We start from the raw sequence: 12773 nt of genomic DNA, 5'->3' as shown, positions 1-12773 counted from the left end.
GACAATGGACATGTACATGGACGGTCAAACCTCCTGGTTCAGCGCTGGCAGCGCATGAGGTCTTGAGGAGTGTCTGACAAGGGTTGGGATGAATGGGATGAAAGAGGAGGATATTTCAGTGCAGCTGGCACCCCTGGCTTGAAGTTGTTCTGTCAGGGAAGAGCGGTACCTACCCTCCCTCCTGGGCCTTACCATCCTTTGAACTCCACGTCCAGTTCGTCGAGTGTCGTGTAAGAAGTCGCCTTGAATCGAGCCGCGCTTCAGCTCCCTCTGTCGCGGCTGCGCAGTATCCCCTTGCGTCTTCCATTATCACGGGATGACTCGAGTGTGGTCTGGCTTTGAACCAAATCACTAACACCGCCGCTAACAATGACTTAACGCTCAGTAGCTTCGATCGCCGCCGTCGACTGAATGGGAAGCGGCGCTGGAGCGGTTCCGAGTACACGTCTGGACGCGATCATGCCCGATGGCGGACTAGGTACAGGCTTCGCCGGTGGTCACGAATAGCGTTCCATTTTCTTCCTGGAGGGCACGCCTGGTCGATGCTCCATCCAGGAAAAGGAAAAGCGTGTTGAAATAGGCTAACAAGGCCATGGTAAGTCTCCTATGTGACAAATGACCAAGTGAGCTCCCCAAACTTGGATTAGTGTTGGACGGACCGACTTCTTCAGGGCTCGCCTCCTCGTTGCAATACGTAGATTCGAGGTATCTTTGTAGTGAAGGATCGATAATCGAGTCCGAGTTCAATGATCACTTGTCTCGAGATTCTGCGGTCGGAATCCATGGTGGCTTGTGAGGCAGTATCTGGTTCTATTGCATGCATGGTGCGAGCGGAACCGCTCCAGCAAACAAGCTGGTCCAGGAACAAAGGACAATCGAGAGAACAAGCTCCATGGAGTTGCGGTGGAGCTGAAATCTGCGACCAAATTGTAAAGGAGCATGGTTTGCTGAAAGCCACAGACGTCGTGGTTAACGTTACTCAGAGCGGAACCGAGTAGCAATAAGTGAACAGCGGAACCGCCTTGATCCAGTTGGCAATTCCCCTAGAACATATCATCGACTTTGACATTTGTCGCGTCATCTCATACTGCACATCTCAACGTGATTGCTGATGTCTTCAACAGCGTCGACTGCAGTCATACTTGGCCTATACGGGATATATCTATCGATTCCGACACCGTGCCCGGTCCAGCTGTAAGAGAACCAGTGTTGTGGCTCGATTCCCAATCGACTCGATTCTTTGGTCCTAGTAGTATTAGCGGAATCTACAATGGTACAATTCGATATCTGCGATACCTGGGGGTCAAGGAGCTTTCGATGGAACCGAGTTTTGTTAACGCCGCGGGATCGGTGGATAGCTCGAAAGGCTCTCCCGGGAGTCTCTCCGTAGGACGAAGCACTCTGCTGAAGGCCGATCGGCCATCAGAGATATAAACTGGATCACTCCGGCATTCCTGTGGCTGCCTTGTCCGAAGCTGGTCAACAAAAGAAACAGGGAATAGGGCTGGCGGGTCACGGTACAGCTGGCGTGTCGATGAATCGGGAGGTCCGGATATGTGATTGTCAACTGCGCGGGGGCTCAGTAAGAGACGCAGCGACTGAATGCGAGGGATCACGCTTTCCGACGTAAGAGAGCCGCAGTCATTCTCCTCTTTATACAACTCGTCGTCCTGCTCGAAAGCCGGAAGTTCGGCTCTGTTTAACGTACTCGCTTTGACCGACGGCTGGCGCACTGTGCTGTACCTGTCCGACAGCCTCTGGACAAGATTGTCGCCAGCATTGCCAGGATTTTTGTATTCTGCACTGCTAAATGCTCTCCAGGGATCTTGGATTTTGAAACAAGTCCGCAACATTAGTGTCCCTAGAGGCTAGAAAGGCCTCCAGAGTATCCCACTTGACTCTCACAAAGGTAACCTGATCTGTCTGCACCAGTTTTGGGCGGAGAGTCATCTTGACCTCAAAGCCGAGACATCTCAGGAACCCGCTTATGGGGGAAAAAGCAGCCTGATCAGGTCGATCCCTGAAGCAGAACAATACCTCTGTTTCAGCGTTGTCATCCGAGACTTTGGTCTCCATTTTGATGGCTGTGAACAGTCCTTCATTGATCATTGACGCCAGTGCCAACGGAAAGGATGATGTCCGGACAACATTCGGGCCGGTCAGGCCAAATCAGCTTTTGCTCTCTAAATGCCACGCGGATTGGGTTGTTGTGGTAAAGACAGCCGTCTTGATATATCTGGCCAGACGGTTGATGCACGTATGGCTTAAAGAACAAAGGCGCGGCCGAAGTCGCTCGGGCGGCCTCCCATGTCTTCACTTCGTTGTCCGGCTTTTCTGAACGATGATAGTGATAGCTCGCAGCTCCTGTCTCTTCTGTAACGTTGTCGTGACTACTGCAACCAATGCCCTCCGCTCAAGCATTGACAGCTCTGGTGGTTCTTCCCTCGATCCAGCAAACAAATCCTGGTCCTCACCAAATGCCGATTTGAGCGCCTTTTCGATCGGAGCAGTCTCGTAGCGGCTGTCGTTCGTGACGGTCACAAAATGCTCAACCCAGGGAATACCAATGCCCTTTCGTTTGGTAAACGCTTGCTTGCATAGCTTCTCAAACGTCCTCATGCACATGTGAACATTCCAACCATTGGCACCCAAACCTAGCGCAATAATGCCGCCGCTACTAGTGCCAATAATCAGATCAAAGAACAGCTGAATGGGAAGCTCTGGACCGATTTTTCTTTCAAGTTCTCGTAGGATGCACAACTATACTATGCCTCGAATACCACCACCATCCAAAGTCAGGATGCGGACACCCACGCTAGACGGCTTTATGTGTATCGGCCACCATGTGTGGAACTGACCATCCTCGTCGTCGTGGTGCTGCGGACACCGATCGACGATCGATCTGCCAGAGAATTCTCCCTCTTTGTGACCCGAAGCCTCTGATGCAGGTGTGCAGAGCACATGGCCACACAGCAAGGGGTGTTCTGCCGGCGCCATCAAGCATGTGTAACATGCTGCGTGGCTGATGAAAAGTCGCGCGCCATGAAGGTGGTTGAAGAATGGACCCAAGACGGCGCGATGATTGTTGAGAGCCTCTTCAAGCTCAAGCCGCGGAGAAGAGACCGTGGCATCGCCGAGCTTTTGTGCTGTGGCTCATCGGAGTTGAGGATCATCCGTAGTTTATATTTCGAGGCGCGCGCGACTGGTTGCATGCCTCGGTGATTTCCAGGTAAAGCTCTTGCATCTGTTCGTTGATGAATTCTGGCCGTCCGCGCTCAGGCACGTGGACGACCCTGAAACTTGAGTATTATGGCAGTAGAAGTGTCTAGACAGACTCGATCTGTCTCCCCTTCTGCTTCCATGATTCCGCGCATTTCCTGATGTTGTGACTCTGGTGCACTGCACGGCTGACTCGCTCCATCAAATTGATAGTCGAGTTGTTCGCATCCCAGAGCTCGGGATCCGAGGTATTATCGTAGGCGTTGAGAACGATGATTGCGTGCGGCAGAACAGGCTGGTTGGAGGAAGTCTCGAGCGCATCTGCGGCCCACCGAAGAAGTTGTTCGACAATACTTTCGACAACCCTAGGGTTCTTCATGACAAAGACAATAACATCTGAGAAGGTGTATATTAACCGAGGATAGAGATGCCGAACGTGGTATTCACAGATCTTTTTCACTGTATCCGTCGCCCACAAGATCTCACGTTCCGATGTATGGTGCTGTCTGCGGATGTTCCTGGCGAAGGAATTGGTGCGTTGATACTCGCTGTTTGCTTCTCTCTTTTTGTTCTTTAGGCTTACGCCTGATGGCTCTCGTTCGCCTCCGTCAAAATCCTCACAGTCAGCATACAAGATGGGTTGCTTGGTCTGAGATGTTTTAAGATCTGCGTATAGATGCACATCTCCGCTGGTTGGTAAGTCTGCACGCCGGCTTGAGCCGACAACTTGAACTTGCGGGCTGGCCTGATCTGGAGAATACAATTCGACCAGGAGTCTGATTAAACTCGATTTTCCTGCACCAGTCTGTCCAACAAACGACACCAAAGCAGGGTACCGTTGAAGCCGATCGTGGTATGGCATTTGATGGGATACGGGAAACACTCCACCAAGATGAGCGAGAAGTTGTTACTCACCGCGGAACGAATGCAATCGACGGTGTCATGCATAGAAAGCAGTCGTTGGCTGTTTCGGCTCCAATCACGGTCTTGATAGGACACAGAGCCGTCGTCAGTCAGCAGAGACTGGGCGCTATGGTGAAGTGTACAACCAAGGGGCCAGCAAAGTCGGCAGCATGGCCGCCCAAGTGACGTATGAGGATGAGGTCTGGGCGACGCTCATAATGACCATACATTTTTTTTCTCGCCTCTCTTTACCGCAAATGTGGCTTACCCAAGTATACTGGGCGTGGCCGAGTTCAAACCGTCTATCGTGACTTGTAGATTGCGCAGAGCTGTGGAAAGGCGAGTCAATCTGGAACGGCAGAGAAAGCTTGGAGACCAGTCTTGGCATCGTGGGTAGAGGCCCTCTCAAAGCGGCGGGAACTTTGCCTGCAACCCGCGATGAGTTGAGGTGCAGGTCTCGTTCGTGGCCCAAAGTGCGGAGAAGCCAAAATAATTTTTATTTCACTTCTTTTTGGATGTCTCTAAACACAGCTTAGCTATTGTTTGCAAAGTCCTGAATAACCCCCTCGGATCAAATCGAAACTCTTGACTCGACCGACGCCGCAGGCTTCAAGGCGCAGTAAGAAATTCTTTTTCCGGGCTCAGAGCTCGACCTGGCCCTTGCCGTGCAAGTCAATCGAGAATTTGTTCCAAAGCTAGCAAACCTCGAAGTCGCACGGTAGCAAGCGAGCAGCATCTTTGTTATCTCGGCTATACTGCTTCTGAGAAATTTTCGAACCGACGCTGTCCCATATCCGAATCATCCAAGAAATACTTTACTGTTTCAAACCCGAAGGTCTCGCAATAAGTGGCCATCCACGCGCACCAACTACCTTGAACATAGTGAGAAAAGAAGGCACGATGGCGAAAGATAAATCGGGCGTCGCCAAAAAGGACGCCAAAGCTGAGCGCAAGGCCGAGCGAAAAGCCGAGAAACAGGCGCGCAAAGCAGAGAAAGTCTCAAAGAAGCAAGCAGCTGCGGCAGCGAAAGCTGGTGGAGCCGGGCCGACCGGAGTAACAAAGACAAAGGGAGAGAACAAGGAGAAAAAGGCGGCGAGGAAGGCGCTGGCAGAGAAGGCCTTGAATGAACTTCAAGACAAAGGCAACAAGAAGAAGACAGACGTGGAGGATGAGGACGAGGAAAGCGGTGACGAAGAAGACGACGAGATGGAGGAGCAGAATGGTGTGAAGGTCGACGAGGACGAAGGAGATGATGAAGACGAGCAACAAGAAGAGGAGTCGAAGAAGGCAACAGACTCCGAAAAGAAGATCCTCGCTGCACGGCCCGTGGGAGCTTTGGTGCCCTTTGCGAACCCCTTGGCAGACGACAAGGTTGCGAGGAAGGTGTTTAAATGCGTCAAAAAAGGTGATCCATGGCTACACATTCTCCCCTCTCGTTTGACCTAACCTTGCTAACTCGGTGACAATTCGCAGCCGCCTCGCAACGCACTCTGAGACGCGGCGTCAAAGAAGTCGTCAAAGCCCTCCGAAAATCCCCAACTTCCTCGACCGAGAAACTCCCCCTCGGCGTCGTCGTCCTCGCAGCTGACATCTCCCCCATGGACGTCATCTCTCACATCCCCGTGCTGGCCGAAGACCACAGCGTCCCCTACATCTACGTGACCAGTCGCGCGGAGCTGGGCACGGCGGGCCAGACGAAGCGGCCGACCAGCGTCGTGATGGTCAGCAGGGACGCCGGCAAGAAAGGCGGGAAAGACGGCAAGGAAAAGGAGAAAAAGATCGACGAGGACGGCGACGACAAGGAGAGCTGGGAAGACACGTATAAGAGCCTTGTCAAAGCGGTGGAACGAGAGGGGAGGCATGTCAAGATCTGATCTATTGCGGAGCTCGATCACTTGCTTTCAACCGATCGATCTGTGCAAGCTCATCCATCGGCGACAGTGTTTTGATACGATCTTGGCCCGCTCACGAGAGGGAAGAACGGGATGTGCCTTGGTGCGGGACAGATGTGCAAGTCGTTACTTCGAGCGGAGTCGATGCTGGATGATGTTCTTGACCACACCTCCCACTTATGACGCGGGGCTCGTTGTCTGACAATTGACGTCAATCCCAAAATCTCCAAAGATATGAGGTCTCACAACCAAGCACCCATCCAAAAGCGGCAGAAATCCTTTGCACGTTTCGAGTCTTGCGAGACGGCATATCGATTCCACAAGATAGGGGGAGACAAGCTTTTCCGGGTTGAGCAATTGTCGTCGGGCTTGCACAGCGAAGGCAGGATGACATGCCAAGCCAATTGCTCTCCTGTTGGTCTTCTCTTTTCTCCTTCAATTTAGGCCAGAGTTTTCTCTCGGCATGCGGGCTGGATCTTGTCCTTGATAGACGCCTGGTTTCTTGCCTTGACACGTTATGATTTGGGCGCATTGCGGCATCTGCCAGGAACGGAAGAACGGTCGCTAATGGGGCGCAATGAAGGGGGAAATATCTACGAACTGGGGCACGCAAGGGAACCGGTACAGGTAAACAGGCAGACAAAAAATGAGTTGGGAGGCATCGACTAAGCTGAGATGTGTAGAGTACATGGCCTAGCACTTGATATCGTCGGGCTGCATTGGACAGGCATCCCCTTATGTACATACATGTATTGGATCCGACACCCCGTCTCCGCAGTGCATCTTTTGTTTTCGTCTGTATATACTTCAGGCGCCAGTGCTCACATTCCCCGTAGTCCCTTGGCAAGTAGATAGGTCCAAAGGATTGGCTTGTGCATACATTCACCCTGGACCTCTTCTCAACCGGTTTGTTGCTTTATGATTTCTTTAGCTGTGTAACCCCCCCTCTCTTGAGATCAGGGATGAGATTCCCATATCGCACCTACCGTGAAGACGTGGAATGATTAGGCGAGGCTGCCTGTGCTAGTTCTGCCTCTTTTTTTGCTGCTGCTGCTGCTGCTGCTGATGCCGCGAGGCTTTTGTAGATCTCATAAACCCAAGCCGACCTTCTCTCTGGACACGAGCCCTCCTCGCCAGGAGATATTCCTCGAAACGCCGTTCTTTTTAAGAGGGGTCGTCGAATTCGCATTCGTCTCCCTGTGCGATAATCGACCCGAAATCACCTGTGTCTATCATGAGATCGTTTTCATTACTCGTGAAGGAGCCCGCCGTTCATAATTCTCGTAACATATCCGGTCATGCCTTCAACCTACCGGACTGTGATGGTCGTTCAGGTTGGCAGTTGATGTTGCTATTTTCTTCACGTTCCCCTTCCACCGTCCACCAGACACATGCGAGATCGACCGGCGTGGCAATACAGTGTGACGTTTCCACCGGGCAATGCATCCCAGTCCCCGTCGATTCTACACAGTTTCCGTCGAACTCCCTGGCTCAGACGACCTCGGTGACGGCAGTGCGGACGAAAGTCGACTGCTGAGTCTCCCGAAGAGAGACCTACTCCCTCTCGGCCCACTTCTGGGGCTGAGGCTCCTTTCTCTTCGCCATTCAGGTGGTCTCAGCGTTGCCCTCGAGGGTGACAGCAGGGGTGATCCATTGGGCGTTCTGACAACAACGGCGGGTAGAGGCGGACTCTCTGTAGGGGATATACTTGAGAGATTCGAAAATGACTTGTCAAAGTCCCGGACTGTGGTCCGCGGCGGTGCGTCAGCCTCCCACTTCGTCGAGCTGGAGAAAGGTTCGTCGAATTTGATCGTGCTGGATCTCCGAGGATGTTTGGGTTCCTCCGGGAAGGTGGACAGCCTGGGTAGTGCTTGAGCCGGGGGTTGCGAGGCTTGTCTTGTTGCCACCCCCGGCAGGTAGTTACCGATCGACTGAGACATGCGACGTGTGGCGTGTGCAAATCCATGAGAGCCTCGTAATGAAGGTTCGTGGCTCAAGTCTTGGGACAGTCGAGCCTCGAGACTCGCGAAGGTCGCAACCTTCTGTATTGTGTTTTGTTTCTCTCCCTTATGAGAAATCTTGCTTTCTAAAATCTTTTCCCGTAGTTTCTCGGACTTCCTCGGAGCCGGAATTGAGGTGACTTTTGTGAAGAAGAGGCCGATATTGGCCAGGAGCCTTTTGACGACATTGGGATTGTTCACAACCACGATCAGAAGGTAGGTCGGTAGGCAGATTCCGAGCGTTGTCATTGCGAAAGGGAGGAAAGAGTCATTTGGTGGCATATTCGTCACTGTGATACGGTCAGCATCAAACTTCATACGGCGGCCATGTGGATTGAGGGACGCCAAAGGCGCCGGTAAAAGATGCGAGTGAGAGGTCACGTACTCCCATAAATCCCCGTGACGTAGCTCAATGGCAAGTAGAACAAGGTGACCAACGTCAATAGCCTGATGTTGTAGCCTTGTTCGACAGTTATCTTCGCCATACTCACGGCCTCCCTGCTTTCCAGAACCGATGTCCCACTGAAGAGCCACTCCCGCAGGTTTTTGATCTGCTTTTGCTGTTCTTGAAATATCCGCAAAACCTCCTCCAGTTGAGCGATTTCCTTTTCATATTGTCTTCGAGTATAGACCAGTTTCTTCCTCCAGTTGTTGTACCGGGGCGACTGATCCTTAGTGCCCGGAAACAACGTTTTATGCTCCCCAGACCAGAATTCATCGGTGAAGGTGTCCCTGTAGGTCGAAATCATGTCCTTGATTTCATTGCTTAGAAGCCCGAGGGTCTGCGATGCCCAGAAATAGCGCCGCGAGTAGGTGAACTTGTTGTTTTCGAAGAGAAGTTCGTCCCGGAGGGCGCTGTCGAAGATTGACTTGTTCGGTGGTGTGGCCAGTTCTTGGATGGCCTTGTGTATGACCTTGAACCTTTTGATTGCGTCTTTGTATTCCGAGAGCACGCCTGTGAGGAAAGCATCGGGACCGTTGCAATAATGATGGTTGTGTTCATGCGTGTCGACGCTGGAGTTCCAGTCCGGAAAACATTGAATGGAGAGGACGTGCCACGGCGCGAACGGATCGTAAACATGCCCGATGACCGATTTGTTCTTTCGAGAATTGCGTCGGAGAGTATAGGTGGGCTTGCCAGCGAGGGAGAGGGCAACAACGGAAGAACAAGTCGTAAGTGGGATATGGCCATCCTCGGTTTCCGGATCTTCGTCATGATTCTGCCAGTGAAGAGGGGCTCGCCCTTCCCCCACGATGGTATGGTACTTGAAAACAAAGACCACAGATCGTTGTCGGCGGTGGTCCCCCTTCAAGTAGCCCTTTGTTATAGCTTTGGTCGGGGTATGATCGTCAATCATGATGCGAAAAATAGAGTCCATGTCGAAGTATTCACTCATAGTGAGGTGCAAGGCGGCGAAAAGGCTTGATGCGGGCTCTCGGACAACGATTATCCGTCCCACGGCTTGCTTTCGTGACTGGTCGCTGTTGGTATTTTTCAACGCTTCCCAGGCCGCGAGAGGGCCTTCGTCTGAATCACCTCGAGAGAACCGCAGAGGCGAGCCGTCTGCACCGACGTGGTAGATATCTGCATGCTGATGATTGGCATCTGTTTGATTATGCCGGTCCTTGAGGAAGATGCCATTCGAAAGCAAATCAATGTTTCGGAGAAGATCCTGTAGAATGTATTTGCTGTAGATATCCCACGAGTAGGTCTTCAGATGTTCAATTAAATCAGTCTCCGAGAAGTCCCTCGGGGGCAATAGCTCCTGCGCAAAGAATGATTCATCGTCCTCGCTGTCGGAGCTGTCGTCTCCAGTATATATAGAGTCCTTTGGTTGGCGTAGAGGGTGGTGTTGCTCGAGAATGTGACTGCTCGGATTGGAGTGGTGGCTGTTCAGACTAGGCCGCCTTTTCAACACGACCACCGGTGGGCCAATCTCAGAAGATGGTAGAGAAGTGGGAGATGAAGCCAATGGAATAGATGTCAGGGTCTGCCGCGGACTGGCTACAGGCCTGGCTGGCTGTGGGGGGAGAGCCTGTATCAAAGTCTCGTGGATCCTCTCGAAGGTGGACAGGTAGGCTTGCCGGTCGACTTCGAGTTGCTGGATCAGCCTGAGGATTGTGTTGTTGTCGACAGCCATCGGTGGAGGTGGTTGGGGAGGAAAGTAGCCATCGACAAAACGTGGCGACGGAGGGACAGAGGGGGAAGAGGGTTCCGGCGTCATCTTATGTAGTCGGGATTCTTCTGCACAACAAGGCTGCAGGAATCGACCCCATCATGTAGCCAAGCAGGCGGACCGGCGTAGCAACCGTATCAGCGGACCAAATGAAGGCGGAACATGCAGTCACAGACGAGAATCGATGCCTTTCTTGACGGACTCAGTGGAGGCAGGGCTGGTGCCGAAGGCTCCATGGAAGCGGTCTACTGTTTAGGCCGCCCCGTCCTCTAGGTAGACGAGTGGGTCGGGTGCAACTTGGACACACAGAGAGAGATGAGGCGGTGTCCAGAAAGATGAAGAGACGACCTTGCCAGCGTGTGGGAGATGCAAGATGGAAGCCATCGAGCAAAGTTAAGGGCTTTGTGGCCGCCGCTCACTTTCACCTGGCATGCTGGGGGGATTCGCCATGACGCGGGTTCTGGGGAATACGAGTCCAGTGGTCACGTGCCAAAAGCCAATGAGAACCCTGGGCGAAGGGCGAGTTGGGAAAGTGCGTATATGCGATTGGACAAGAGCCTTTGCCTCAGACGCCACTGATCCGACGCCCAGGCGATCGATGGCCACGGGACAGCCATGCACAGCCTAGGTTGTCTGTAACATCGAATGATTAGAGGGGCATTGGTAGCAGCGAAGGAGATGCAGCGAACAGCCAAATTGATACACGGCGCCCTAGACACGCGAGATTGGGGCCTCCGTTGTCTACCGAGTATACACCTTCGCTCATTCCCTGAGGCTCCCCACGAGTCTATCGTAATCTACCAAACTTGTTCCCAGAGCCTGTTATCCGTCAAAACGACCATTCATGCGCCCTCGTATTTCTTTTGCTGATGCAGACCGATGTTGGCAATCACAGGTTCATCATCATCTCCATCGCCTTTTCGAAAGACATCTTCATCGTCGTCCGTTTCATCATGATACCTTGGTCGCTCATTAGGCGATTCGTCAAAGTAGTCCATCGTGTCGTCAGCAACTGTGTCCGCGGCGGCCTGAGCCTCGGGATCGTCACTGAAATCTGGCGGCGGGAGACCGGTTCGTCGTGCGGCGTCTCGAATGGAGTTGGTCTCGTCAGCCTCGAGCTGCTTGGCTCGAGCCATCGTCTGTCGATAGATGTACAATCCCGTAAGGCTACCCACTACGGCACCCAATGCAATACTTCCGTAGTTGATGGCTCGATCTCCCATAGTCATCTTCTCCCGCGTGCGTGCGATGACGGCCAAGCGACTTCCAATAAAGACATGCACCAACAGCTTGGGGGTGACCATCGCCGTGGCCAGGGCGTACATCGCCGGGCTGACTGTAGGAAAAGTGGACATCGCGCCGTTCGATAAGGAATAAGGCAGAGGACAGAGTCGGATCATGGCCAACAGCTTCAACCCGTCATGCTTCAGAATGAGGCTGAAAGCGGCAAATCTCTTGTCGTGAGCGATCATGCGCTCTACCCACTTCCGTAGGATACTTCTCGAGACGATGAAAGCGCAGAAAGATCCGGCCACGGTCGCGGACGCAAGAATAAGCCAGCCCTCGCCGACGCCATATACGAAGCCGGCGGTGGTGCCGGCAGTGGAATATCCAATGACGGGCGGAAATGCACAGACAAAGACGATTGCCCAGAGGATTGTCCAGCCCCCGGTCGTGTGTTTCCAGCGTTCGGCGAGGGGTTCGAGCCAGCCGAAGATACGCTCGTTGAACGCAAGGAACAGGACACCTAGGGTGGCCAACGCCGCCAGACCGACGCAGGCGAGAATTTTTTGCAGCAGTGTCATACCACCCCACACTCTAAACGCACGGCGGCTCATTTTCTCAGCATTATTGATCAGCTCATCCCGCCATGCTGTTGATCGACCTTGAGCGAACGGAGAACTTCTGCCAGTGGAAATGGATCGTCGAGGAGGTCTCCAGGGACTGAGGAGCCCGGCGGGGGTAGATTCATCGTCGGAATCGGGGAGTGATACAGGACTTGGAGCCATTATGTGGAAGGAGGACAGAGGATGATGATGTTAGGGACGTAGAGGCGATCGAGAGTAAGCACCAGCAAATGGCTGGCAGTTAGGAGGCAAACGAGGATAGGGAGCCGGCGCGAGCTCAACAGACGTGATCATCGAGCATTTTGCAACAGGACGAATGGATTTCAATCAGCACCTAGGAGGTATGCGAGGAGGAGATGGAGTTGTAGGAAGACTGGGAACTCATAGAAGATGGGAACGGCCGTTGATGAAAACTGCGGCCTGAGAGGTTGGCGGGCTGATGAGTTTCGGATCAAGCTGCAACGCCAACTTCCGGGTTGTGGATCATTGCATATATCATCGGTGTTGTTAGCGAGCAAGGATTATTGCTTGTGCCTTTCATTACTCGGCCAGCCCATCTCAAGAACAAATGGCACAGTCTGGCGGTTCTCTAAATAGTGGTCACTCTGACTTATTCGCTCCGAGATACCAGTCATTTACAAGGACATGTACTCTATCATTATACACAGTGATACCCCTATCCTCGATTGACGATATCAGCTATTTGATCTGGCGGCTACCTCGTCGTCAGACTGT

At 52.8% G+C, this 12773-nt stretch overlaps 5 protein-coding genes across 5 annotated transcripts; 1 reads left to right on the top strand and 4 right to left on the bottom strand.

Annotated features, from left to right (window-relative positions):
• Nucleotides 1–2203: 2203 nt before the first annotated feature.
• Nucleotides 2204–2997, bottom strand: PV07_08557 (uncharacterized protein; the record flags this gene model as incomplete). Its single annotated transcript, XM_016395734.1, has 2 exons — nucleotides 2204–2720; nucleotides 2859–2997. The coding sequence occupies 2 exons, from the start codon at nucleotides 2995–2997 to the stop codon at nucleotides 2314–2316; spliced, it is 546 nt and encodes a 181-aa protein (XP_016245590.1). The 3' UTR covers nucleotides 2204–2313.
• A 328-nt stretch (nucleotides 2998–3325) lies between these two features.
• On the bottom strand, nucleotides 3326–4081 carry PV07_08556 (uncharacterized protein; the record flags this gene model as incomplete). Its single annotated transcript, XM_016395733.1, has 1 exon — nucleotides 3326–4081. The coding sequence occupies one exon, from the start codon at nucleotides 4079–4081 to the stop codon at nucleotides 3326–3328; it is 756 nt and encodes a 251-aa protein (XP_016245589.1).
• Nucleotides 4082–4583: 502 nt separating this feature from the next.
• PV07_08555 (uncharacterized protein) lies at nucleotides 4584–6846 on the top strand. Its single transcript, XM_016395732.1, has 2 exons — nucleotides 4584–5527; nucleotides 5596–6846. The coding sequence occupies exons 1-2, from the start codon at nucleotides 5023–5025 to the stop codon at nucleotides 5994–5996; spliced, it is 906 nt and encodes a 301-aa protein (XP_016245588.1). The 5' UTR covers nucleotides 4584–5022; the 3' UTR covers nucleotides 5997–6846.
• Nucleotides 6653–10595, bottom strand: PV07_08554 (uncharacterized protein). Its single transcript, XM_016395731.1, has 2 exons — nucleotides 8400–10595; nucleotides 6653–8304 (listed from the first exon to the last, which is right to left on the bottom strand). The coding sequence occupies exons 1-2, from the start codon at nucleotides 10237–10239 to the stop codon at nucleotides 7478–7480; spliced, it is 2667 nt and encodes an 888-aa protein (XP_016245587.1). The 5' UTR covers nucleotides 10240–10595; the 3' UTR covers nucleotides 6653–7477.
• Nucleotides 10596–10790: 195 nt separating this feature from the next.
• Nucleotides 10791–12494, bottom strand: PV07_08553 (uncharacterized protein). Its single transcript, XM_016395730.1, has one exon. The coding sequence runs from the start codon at nucleotides 12198–12200 to the stop codon at nucleotides 11034–11036; it is 1167 nt and encodes a 388-aa protein (XP_016245586.1). The 5' UTR covers nucleotides 12201–12494; the 3' UTR covers nucleotides 10791–11033.
• Nucleotides 12495–12773: the final 279 nt, after the last annotated feature.

The sequence above is a fragment of the Cladophialophora immunda genome (genome assembly GCF_000835495.1).
Source record: "Cladophialophora immunda strain CBS 83496 unplaced genomic scaffold supercont1.5, whole genome shotgun sequence".
NCBI classification, from domain to species: Eukaryota; Fungi; Ascomycota; class Eurotiomycetes; order Chaetothyriales; family Herpotrichiellaceae; genus Cladophialophora; species Cladophialophora immunda.
Note: the sequence above shows the minus strand (reverse complement) of the source record. Positions and strands in the feature narration are given on the sequence as shown.

Coding starts and splice junctions, on each gene's coding strand:
- PV07_08553 (XM_016395730.1), bottom strand. CDS start 12,200: ATGGCTCCAAGTCCTGTATCACTCCCCGATTCCGACGATGAATCTACC.
- PV07_08555 (XM_016395732.1), top strand. CDS start 5,023: ATGGCGAAAGATAAATCGGGCGTCGCCAAAAAGGACGCCAAAGCTGAG. Junction 5,528..5,595: donor GTTTAAATGCGTCAAAAAAG/GTGATCCATGGC, acceptor GACAATTCGCAG/CCGCCTCGCAACGCACTCTG.
- PV07_08554 (XM_016395731.1), bottom strand. CDS start 10,239: ATGACGCCGGAACCCTCTTCCCCCTCTGTCCCTCCGTCGCCACGTTTT. Junction 8,305..8,399: donor CGTCACGGGGATTTATGGGA/GTACGTGACCTC, acceptor ACCGTATCACAG/TGACGAATATGCCACCAAAT.